General features: G+C 40.7%; 1 protein-coding gene across 1 annotated transcript; it reads left to right on the forward strand.

Moving 5' to 3' along the window:
* The first annotated feature begins 1,989 nt into the window (after positions 1–1,989).
* LOC106950660 (protein-lysine 6-oxidase-like) lies at positions 1,990–8,107 on the forward strand. The gene is made up of 7 exons (XM_015037669.1): positions 1,990–3,059; positions 4,001–4,109; positions 5,299–5,436; positions 6,056–6,212; positions 6,386–6,481; positions 6,590–6,705; positions 6,793–8,107. Exons 1-7 carry the CDS (start codon positions 2,165–2,167, stop codon positions 6,797–6,799), a joined length of 1,518 nt encoding a protein of 505 aa, XP_014893155.1. The 5' UTR covers positions 1,990–2,164; the 3' UTR covers positions 6,800–8,107.
* Positions 8,108–11,365: the final 3,258 nt, after the last annotated feature.

Here is an 11,365-nt window from a genome sequence, read left to right on the forward strand (position 1 = left end):
AATTGAAACAGTGTGTTAAAAGGGAACGGCTTGGCCAAGATCCCCTCTTAGAAAGAGCCCAAGAAAGTTTTACAGGAAACAATTATTTTAAATTATAGTATTGCAGGGAATTTACAGGGAGTTTGGCAAATAAAACGCATCGGCTTACTTGTTTGGACCAGGATTATACAAGAATCCAATCCTTTGCTTGGATCCTGGTCACATTTCTAGAGACAGGTTACAATAAGGAAGAAATAATTTAATTTAATCTGAGTTCCACAGTTGCTCCAGTCACACTCCAATGTTGCTGACAGCAACGTCTTTTTGAGTTCCCTGAGGATCTAAGAGCTGGAAAATTGGCATTATGAAATGCAAACAGTGTCACATATCTGTGTAGATTTTAAAGAGCGGCTTGTTGCTTAACAGCCTAGGATGCCAGCTAAATTAAACTCCACTGTTACGTGTGAGAGGGCTGTAAATAAACCTGACCTTAAAGTAACCCCTACATGAAAAGAGACCTAATTATGTAACATGTATCTAGGAAAAGTTATTGGATGGTTTATGGTTTGAATTTATTCTTAGTAATTCATTGATATTGTATATTAAACATTTTTCGCCTCATCATTGTTTTGAAACAGTGGAAAGGCCTCATATTTGATGAAGACCTCAAGAAACCTTGACTCACACGATTACGGAGGAAATGCCAGATTTTCTGTGGGGACTCAGCGCCCCCATCTGGCAGAAAGGTAAATTAGAACTGTGATCACCGGACACTATTTTTTATTTCTAATACGCTAAGTAGGTTTAAAAAAAAAAACTCACCTTAAATAAATGTTTGGTCTTTGGGCTGTCTGAGCTTAAGTTGTGTTGTTTTAGCTGACACTGACTTTATTGATTTTAACATTTTATGCTGAATTCACATCCCTGTGTTTCCCCCCACCCCTAACGTTGCAGATAAAAAGGCATTGGAAGAAAAATGATACTTAATGTTTTCCCAATTAAAAATCTGGAAAGAGGGCACCTGTGAATGGTCATTTCCAAGTATTGTCACAAATACTGAAATGTGACTTTAATTAGGACATAATGGCTTCAACTAAAAATCCTGGCTGCATCTAGAGTTGTTGTCCTGCTGAACCTCTAACTCACTCAGAAATCTTTAGTAGCCTCTAGATTTTCTTCCAGAACTGCACTTTACTGAGATCCATCAAGACTCCAATCAACTCTCTCTATGCAGTTTCGCTGAGTCTGCAAAAGGAGCAGCATAATGTTGTCACCACCATGTTTTGACATGGGGCAGTGTGTCCTCAGTTAGATTTATTTCACGTTTTTGTATGTTGGCCAAAAAAGATCAGTTTTGTCGAATGGGACTAAACCACCTTCTTCCACATGTTTACTGTTTCCCCCAAACAACCTGTGGTCCGTTAAGGGGATTTCTTCTTCTGAGTTTTCCATAAAAAACACAACTTTCCCCCCTTCAACACACTTTTTCACTTGAGTTTTTGATCCCAAAATGAATGTGAACCTCTGGTGGGTCTCTGGCTGATTCTCTCATGCTCTCTCTATTAGTTTAGGTTGACAGCAATGTCTTGGTTTAAAATTGCACCAAACGCCTCCATTTTATACCATTAGTTTAACCTGTCGAATGTGTTCCTTGGTCTTTATGATATTTTTTGTTCTCTAATGTTGTTAAAACAAACAAACAAAAACATTCTGGCCTTACAGAAAAAAATATATTTGCTGATTTCTGAAAAGAACAAGTTTACGCATGCCACCTTTTTTTTTTATTTTTTTTTTTTTAGATTTCTTTATTTTAAAATTGTGCCTCTTTGGTCACATCTTCACTGACGCACACTTTAAAAACGATTCTGACCAAGAAGATTTGTACTTATGTGTTATTAGTACAATTCCTCTTACATTAATTGTACATTAATGAGTACTGTTAACGTAATTAATGTCATAACATTCAGAATTTGATTTATTTAAATCTAAAATAAAACTGTTTGCCCACATGGGTGAGACTTCCCCCCACGCCCTCCCCTCCTGCCGGTGATGCTGTGCGCAAGTGCGTGACGAAGTCAAGTGGATTTGAAACCTCTCCTCCGGGTCTAACTCGAGTATCCCTCCACTCTCATTCAGTTGTAGTTGTAGGACTTTTCAGGGAGAGAGACTAAAATCTCAGTAAGCCATGGAGAAGATCTGGTTTCTTCTTACTTGCCTTCTCGTTGTCCTGGTGCGTTTAGGCGCCGGTCAGGACCATTTACGCGCGCCTCTTGGCCCCTGGAGACAGCGCATTCAGTGGGAGAATAACGGTCAGGTGTACAGTTTGCTCAGCACTGGGACTCGGTATCGCTTGCCTTCCCAGAACAGGAGACGCACCCAGATGTTACTAACAACAAAAAACTATTTAGACCAAGTCAGCCCTCCTGTTACGCTCATGAGAGCCACCAGAACTAGGTCTATGAGCCTCCAAGGCTCGGATCACTCTGAGCAAAATGACCAAATAGACACGTCGCTTCTCGGAGCAGACGTGCAGTACCTCCTGTCCGCGGATCGGACCGGCACACAGAGTCAGTCCAATGTGGCTATGGATTACCACTCAAGCCAGGCTCCGGCTAACAGTAGCGCTGCTGTTTTCAGCCAGGAGTTTTCCGGCAGCGGAATCCCCAGAGGAGGCAGGGGTACTGCTGCGGAGGACAGCGGCGCGCAGCAGACCACCGCGCCACCAGCAAGAGCGCAGGACTTGACGCACAGCCAAGTCGATAGAAGCTCCCCTGAGGGCTCGGATTCAGTCCACACATCTGCTCGGGTCAACCTGGCTAGTGACGGTCGAGTCACCCAGCAGACCAGAACGCAATCCCTGACCAGAGTCACTCCAGAGGTGGACGATTCCAGCAACGCTGTTGAGATTCAGTTCCCTCCGAGGAGTCCAGATACAACAGGTGTAGGTGACCCTCGGGATCCGCACAGCATCCACCACAGGAACTCGGTTTTCTATAATGTTTACCCAGCTGACCGCAGGAACAGGCAGAACGCGCGCAACCCACCCGGCACCGGCCACGGCACCAGGTTCTTTCACAACGGTGAGACGAACAACAGACTGGATAGTAATTAGTTTGTCCGACATCAACCGTAAACCAGGATCCAGAGCCGGTCAAAAGCTTTATGGGGCCCTAAGCAGAATCTTCTAAAACCCACCAGGCCCCACAGTTCAATCCTCTAATATAATCTAAACGTTTCTCCGTCATACATCTACCACTGTTATGTTTACAGCTGAAAGATAAATAATATGTGTTCAAAACATTGGAATCATTTTCAGTTTACCAACAGTCATTTCCATACCACATTGGATTTTAAATTACGCTAATTCAGATTCGGTTTCTAAAAGTGTTTTCTTTTTTCAGACTGAGCTCCAAGTTCTGCTTCAGCCAATTTCATTGCATGTTATATTTTTATGTACTCACTCTTCTCACAAATATTTATATAGTGTGCGCGTAATATTTCTGAATGTTTGTAAGTACAACAATAAGAATTTTTATTCTTATGGAAATTCTGTTTTGGCTGTTTTTCAGTTTTAAGTCATTTAACAGAATGCTTCAAATCAGTCCTCAAAGACATGGCTTTAGACAAATGGGTAGAAAATAGATATATTTATTCTGAGAACTTTGTTATTCCTTCTGCTGTTTCACTGATTGTGCTGCAACAAAATGTGCCACCTATAGGAACATCTTTAGCTTGTATCAATAGACCGGTTTACAGTCTATTCCACTGAAGTTATACAATAACAAGTAATTTAATTTGTGTATAAAAAGCCTTGAAACATATTGTAGGAGCATCTTATTCCACCATGCTAATCATAGCATTAGGTTGATTAAATGGGTTATTCAGAGTCGTTTTGGTTTTCAATCACCATCCATCGCGCCAGCTGGTTAGGTTTGATATCCTGTTTGCAACTAAATCACAAGACCAGCCACACAAATTTACATATTTTATCTTTGAGTAACTTACATTTTATTATTGGCAGATCTGCCAGACCTAATCCCTGACCCGTACTACATCCAAGCAGCCTCGTACATCCAGAGAGTACAGATGTATGCACTTCGCTGTGCAGCTGAGGAGAACTGCCTTTCCAGGTACAGTTATGTTCAACAACAAAAATTCACCATTTTTGTTGTTCTCAGGACCATATACAGTTTTTTTTTCCATGTAGTCATGTTGCAACCACAAACATTTAGATATTGTATTGGGATTTTATGTGGGAGACATCATGACATAGGTAGGGCGTAGCTGTGCTGTGAAGCATTCTTTTCTAGATGTCTTGCAAAGGAAAATCTAAAAATGTGGCATGCATGGCAGTAACATATAATGATTTTAAAAAACTACTCCATTGTTGCTCTGGCTGAATATTTTTGGGTCACTGTTCACCTGGAAACTGAACCTCTAGCATCTTCACAGCATGATGCTGCCGCCATCATGCTTTACAGTGGGGATGATTTATGCAGATGTATCTGATCAGACCTCTTTCCTCCACAACATGTTATGGAAAATGGCAAACAGGACTTTTCATGAGTTTCTTTCTACACTGTCTTTCTTCACTTGTGGTCATCAGATTAAAAGGAGTTGAATATAAATGTTTGCAGGTTTTTATTGTAAAAAAAAAGAAAAAAGAAAAAGGAAAGCATGTCATTATCCTTCAACTTCACAATTCTAATCTATTTTGTGTTAGTCAAACACAGTCCCATAAAACACATGGAAATCTCTAGCTGTAACGTGCCAATATGTGTAAAAGGTTCAAGCTGTAGGAACACATTCTCAATGCAATGTGTATCTAGCTGTTCACGCGGACTTGTTCAACAAATGGGATTAAATTGGAGTTAATATGTTTGAATTTGTCCATTTGATTGGCTGCCATCTGAAGAATTAACGAAGACAGTCATTAGGACTGAGGCTGCAACATGAGGATAGCTGGCTGTCCTCATGCTTGTTGGCTACTTGGATGTAGCAGCTCAGTGGCAGAGCGGCTGCGCACAAACCTGGCCACTGCTCAGGATTTCTCTCCTCTGATCAGCGGAGGATCTAAGGAGCCGCGCTGCCAAGGAAAACAAACCCTGAAATGAAAGGCAAAAGGATTTCAGAGCTGAAAAGATAAGCCACCAATTCATGACTCAAACCCAGCACTGCAGTAAATCTGCTGCGCAGGGCGATCAGAGGGAATTTAAAGTGCAGTGAAGTGTATGTCAGGAGGACGGCGTTATGTAAAGATGCAGTTATTCAAACCTGCACGTGCTCTGAGTAGCTGACTTGGATTTCCTTTCTCTGCAGGTCTGCATATCGTCCGAGCGTGAGTGACCTGGAGTACAGAGTCTTGCTGCGCTTCCCACAGAGAGTGAAGAACCAGGGAACTGCAGACTTCCTTCCAGTCAAACCCAGACATGAATGGGAATGGCACAGCTGTCACCAGTGAGTTCCCTCATAAAAACATCTAACAGCCCCAGCTCATAAAGGTAAAGAGCAGGAAATCAACCCATCCAAAACCAGTCAAAGCAACATCCACTTAGAAAGAGTGCCGGTAATAATAACACATGCACACATATGAGCAACTCAAGTTTTGTTTTCTTTGTCCCAGAATACAAAATGTCCAATTAAGTGATGTTAAATGTGATGAGGAAGTGAGACAACCAATGAAATGAGAGGAAGATAGATTGTCTTTTCCACACTCTGGTCAGCGACTTTTCAATTTTGGTCTAATCTGACCAGAGCACTTTTTGTGTCCGTTAAACGCTTTTGGCCAGCTGCCTAAAGCCAGGAATATTATGTTTAAAGTGTGCATGTAGACATCTGAATCAGCAGATTAGCAAACAATAAATGGTTTGCCTACTATTGATCAAGGCACTCTTAGAAAAGTCTGGTTTCTTGAAAGCAAAACAAAGTGATTAGGGATGCCTCAAGACTTTTTTGCACAGTACAGTACTGTCCCCTTTGCGACAACTCACAGAAACCTTAGTTTCCACAGTGTGTTCAGCTCAAACCAGCCCCCCCTTTTCTGAGTGTGTTTGTTTGCATGTCCGACTCTCTGCAGACATTACCACAGCATGGAGGCCTTCAGTAACTACGACCTTCTGGACGTCGCCACTGGACAGAAGGTTGCTGAGGGACACAAAGCCAGCTTCTGTCTGGAGGACACCTCATGTGACCCGGGAGTACGGCGACGCTTTGCCTGCACTGCTCACACACAGGCTAGTCTGCACGAATGTTACTCACTTTTTGTCATTTCTACTTTATAATTTCATCTTATTGTTGATTTTAGATCATTTACTGGTGTTTAAGTCTCATTTCCTGAACATATAAAATGCATTAACCCGGCATTTAAGCAGAAAACATGAGTAAAATGAGCTTGGTTTGTTTTAAGGGGCTTGGTCCTGGATGCTATGATACATATCATGCTAACATTGACTGCCAGTGGATCGATATCACTGACGTGCCACCTGGAAATTACGTTCTGAAGGTAGAACTGCAGATCAAAACAGCTGCTTCCGCATTTCATTGATTTACCTCTGTAAAATTTTCATTTAACCAGAATCTATCTTGCACGTCACCGTTTTCTGTTTGCCAGGTGACGGTGAACCCCTCCCAGCTGGTCCAGGAGTCTGACTTCTCCAACAACGAGGTCAGGTGTGACGTCAGATACACGGGAAGCTACGTCCAGGCAAGAAACTGCAGGATTGTTGTGTAAGTCCAACGCGTAGCGCCTGTTTTTTCCAATGTGACTCGAGCAGAGACAACTTAAAGTTAATCAGTGTCGTCCCTGTTTTCCAGGAGCTGACCTGCAGAAGACACAGACGTGTGCTTAGTAACCTTTAGTTGTTCTTCAAGTAAAGCTGCTAATGTTTTGATGCTGTTTCATTGTTTGCTACTCTGTAATCTTTGTATTTATGACACACTTCCTACCACACATATTGGCAACCCTGTTAAAAAGTGTCAAAAGACTCAAAAATAAGTCTTTTATTGCAATAGTGTGACCTCACACTGAGAACCTTAGTAAAATTCATCCTTTAATTTGAGTACATTTATTCAGTTTCCTCTCTCCTTTACCGTAGTTAAAGTAAGTGCTGAAGATCTCATTTTACCTTCCTTTACATCAATTACAAGTGAAGACACTCCCTACATATTCTGATCACTGTAAATCAATAAGTTAAGCATTTTAAAATGCTATATATTACATTTATTTTACAGGAATGGCTTGGTATAACAATAAGTGAGGCACTGGTAAATTTTGCAAACAATAATTAGCAAATTTTAGTTAATTGGTAATTCCTGCCCCCTTCTTAAAAAGTGTTCTGGATTTATCCTCATTTTGCTACAGTGGCAAAAGAAGAATGTATTAAAACACGTTTTATGAATCTATTCCAGACTTATTCATATGTGTGCAAGAAAATGTGTTTCCTAGATTTACATAAGTGTCAGCTATGAAGTAAAAAGCCAACTTTGCCTTATTTCTGTATTTCTAGTTGTGTGACTTTTTTCTTTCTGTCTATTTTAATGTATTTTATTGCAATGTTTGCTTTTTTTATGTTCTGGTTTGACCTGGTTTGGCACTTTGATTTTCACTCGTGTTTTAAAAAGGGCTTTATAAATAAAGTTGAGGTGAGTTTTAGTAGACATTGCCCAGTCTTTTCCACTGCGAGATTGAGCTGATAGAACAATCTTTTGAATTTTCTGGATTTCTGGTGAAACACAGGGAGGCCATTCACGACAAATTTTGAAGCAGAATTATTCCTGCTGATGAAAACATGCAATCACCAAAAACTGAGGAGCATTTTAATGTTGGGCGGTTCATTGCTTGACTCCTCTGAGAAATAGCTGCAATTATTGCACTTTGCATGTTCGTGTCTGGGAAATAGCAGGAAAATAAACACTGCATCACACCAGGTGCCTGTTTGTGTGTATTTGTTGTGCTGCGTTGCAGCGGGTGACTGATTGGGAAAACATTCATCTGGCAACAGCTCCACGTCAGTCTCCTGGGAATGTCTCGGTTTATTTGCACTTTGTCACCAGGTTTTGGTGGCACGCTGTTTAGAAGCTGGCATGTCAAAGGGTATAAATAATAAATGAAGTTTTTGTTTTTGTTGAACAGTGCTCCCTTTTTGCCTCTTTTTAATTTTGTCATCCAATAAAAATACCCCAGACTTAAACACACAGAGTTTGTTTTTCATGCTTTTATATCCTGCCACAAGCCACATTTCCTCTATAAGCAGATATGCTTTTAAACTCTCTAGACTAAATATGCATTAATTGCAGCAAGATTTATATTTCAGCAGTGTTCAAAATCGTGAGTAATGTAAAGTCATCTAAAAGTAGCTCGGGATGTTTATGCAAGAAACATGCAAGCGTTTTAGAAGTGAGTTCATGGAGTTTTCCATTCAAAGGTATTTTTGGCTCACTTTTCTAAGGTGCTTTGCTGTTTTATTTTCAAACATATAATCTCATTACTCTAGATTGAAACCCATTTCATTCATCCTCTTACCCAAACATTGCCTCTTTGTGGAGCTCACGCCTTCTTTGGCCCCCGAAGAACCGAGCCACTGCAGTGGGTCTGAGTGTGATGGAGAGACTCCGGGTGCTGTTTGCTCAGGGCAGGGTGGCGTGCCGAGCCTGCAGGCCGATCCTGTGAGAGATGGCGAGGAGAAGAGAAATTCCACAGATCCGGTGACGGCCAGGAAAGCCCGTCTGCTAACTGCTGACCTCAGTGTCTCCTCAACTCCGTTGTTGTTATCGTGGGCTGCCCGTCTGCACGGCTGCGCCCAGAGGACCTACTGCCTGAGACTGTCGGTCGGCATGTCCGAGCCAACAGGGCAGACTGCAGGGATGCTAAAGAGATGCCAGTTTGTTTTTTAAACAGACCAAAAAGAGGACCTGAATTAAGGAAAGTTTATTTCTAATGCGCCTTGTAAGCTTGCTCTTCACAAGAGACCAATTCTTCATTTGATATTTGAGATAGCTAAGGTGGATATTCACAGCTGACTGGCAGTTTCATGGCAAAAAGTTGTGTGTAGCACCAACAGAAAAACTAAAATACCAGCCAAGGATTTGATTTATCCTCTTGGTGCCATTAGTCAGATAATTTAAAAGACACCTGAAAGACACCTACTGTTTTTTCGCGGGATAAACAATTTGCTTCCTCTCCCCCCATTCTTTGTACTTGGTCTAAAAGATGGCTGTTCTAGTGGTCTGAACGACTGGCCACTTTAGATCCGATTGTTTGTACTTAGCCAGAAAGACAGCCATCTCCTGCTCTGATGTAAAACGAGTTGCTACCTTAGCTCTGATTGTTTGTCAGAAAGACAGATAGACAGGGTTTCTTTTGCAGAGTTACTTCAATCTTATCTAGGGATTTATTTTAAATTGTAATTTTAGATTTAACTTTCAACTTAAGAATCAAACATAAAAGTCTAACTTTAGATGTAACCTAAAATACAAAAGCAGAGTTAGTTCTTACAGGTTGTACTGGCAGTATGTATTAAAATATGTAATGTAATTAGTATTATTTATTTAGATTGGATTTTTTGATGTGTGCACTTGGAGTTTTATAGATTTATTGAATGATGGCCTGTGTAAATTGAATGGCCATTCAGGTTTTAGTTGTTTTCTTTTTCTTTTGATGTTTGTTGCACAAATTCATATATATGCGACATATCAACTACATTTCAATCAGTGAAACTGTATTTTTTTTTTCTTAAATACCCCCTCTCATGGAGACTTACTTACATCTTCTGACAACTAGCCCAACTTATAAAAACATTGACTAAGTTTGCTATTGGTGCAATTTACCTTAAAAAAAACGAAACATACCCACTACACAACCATGCTCTAAGGGTGCGGGCAGGGGGAGAGGACGCAGATTGGGTAGACCACTCAAGAGCAAGAGATAGGTGTCTTTCTGGCTGAGTACAAACAATCGGAGCTAAGGTAGCGAGTCGTTCAGACCACTAGGACAGCCATCTTTTAGACCACGTACATAGAATGGGGGGAGAGGAAGCAGATTGTCTATCCCGCAAAAGAACAGTAGGGGGGTGTCTTTCAGACTCAACAAGAACAGTACAGGGCAGTGCTAAAGAATTACAATAAGTCATTAACATCTGCTCTATCTCACGACATCAATAGTTACCACCCACTGTGATGAGAGGTGTGAAATTCATTAACATATAAACATACCCCCTTAACACTTCTCACCCTCTCTCCCCCTATTTGTAATATTCATATTCATAATCTGTCATAAATCTTTATTGAAGGGAGTACCTAATATCTCTTAAATGACCAAGAGATGCAAAGAGACCTTCTGACTTTCTTTTTGCCACTCTTCCTTAAAGACCAGATTAATGGAGTGCATGACTAAAGTTATCCAGCCAAAAGATTTGTTCATTGTTGTTCCAGGTCTCTCTCAGGTTGCTCCTCAGTAACTTCACACTGCTTTAAAATGATCAAAAACGTCCTTCCTTACATGTCTGCGGTGCTTCCTGGTCTGCATGATGGTGTTTGTACAGAGATGAAGCAGAACATCTGGACTTATACTGAGGATAAATTACAAACAGGTGGTTTCTATTTACAACTTTGGTGAGCTTGGAAGTTTAAAGCTTTTTCTTCCACTTCTTATGCTCTACTTTGTATTTGTTCATCACATGAAATCCCACTTAGATAAATTAGAGTTTGTAATGTGACAAAACATGAAAAAGTCAGAACAGTGCAAATGCTTTTGCAAGACTCTGAAAAAGTGAAAAGTACCAGAAGACATTAAAGTATAAATAAAAACTGGATTAAACAAAATTCAATGAATTGAGATTTAAAAAAAAGAGGGAAGTGATCACATGATGAAAAACCTGCAGTGTCCATAACACGAACTCTCTAAACGTCATCGGTTCAGATGCAGCTGATTAAAACTATCTAAAATACAAACTTAACATGCCACTGAGGCACAGAAATGTGTTGGGCTTTAGTGCTGCCCACTGTGTGCCGAGTCTGAAGCACTGAGTTCGCATCATTAGTGAAATAATTTGGCGCCTTCTTGATGCTGACGTTCTGTTTCTCTGTCTGTGGCCCGTGTTTACCTTCCAGGGAATTGTTTGTTGGCACCAAGGAGTGAAAGCTATGTGTGCAAGTAGAGGGGAAATTAAATGAGGAAATCATTTTCTCTCGTCTGACACAGTCTTGTGTCTGATGTAGAGCAGACAATATTTGCCCGGAAGAACAAGTAGTGCCGTATGTGAGTTTGACCAGTCGCACATCATTGCATCTAACAGGAGCTTTCCCTGTCTGAAGATGGCTGTTTTGAGTTGCTGTATAAATATCAAAGTACTTAGCTGAGTGAATGCATCCTGTTTTTAAAATTTCTTGG

The sequence above is a fragment of the Poecilia latipinna genome, unplaced genomic scaffold (assembly GCF_001443285.1).
Source record: "Poecilia latipinna isolate Pla-1442-1.1 unplaced genomic scaffold, P_latipinna-1.0 Scaffold415, whole genome shotgun sequence".
Taxonomy (NCBI): domain Eukaryota; kingdom Metazoa; phylum Chordata; class Actinopteri; order Cyprinodontiformes; family Poeciliidae; genus Poecilia; species Poecilia latipinna.

Bases quoted from the DNA above. Each gene is read 5' to 3' on its own strand.
- LOC106950660 (XM_015037669.1), top strand. From the start codon at position 2,165: ATGGAGAAGATCTGGTTTCTTCTTACTTGCCTTCTCGTTGTCCTGGTG. The intron at 3,060-4,000 runs GTGAGACGAACA...TATTATTGGCAG, and splicing joins CACCAGGTTCTTTCACAACG to ATCTGCCAGACCTAATCCCT. The intron at 6,482-6,589 runs GTAGAACTGCAG...TCTGTTTGCCAG, and splicing joins CTGGAAATTACGTTCTGAAG to GTGACGGTGAACCCCTCCCA.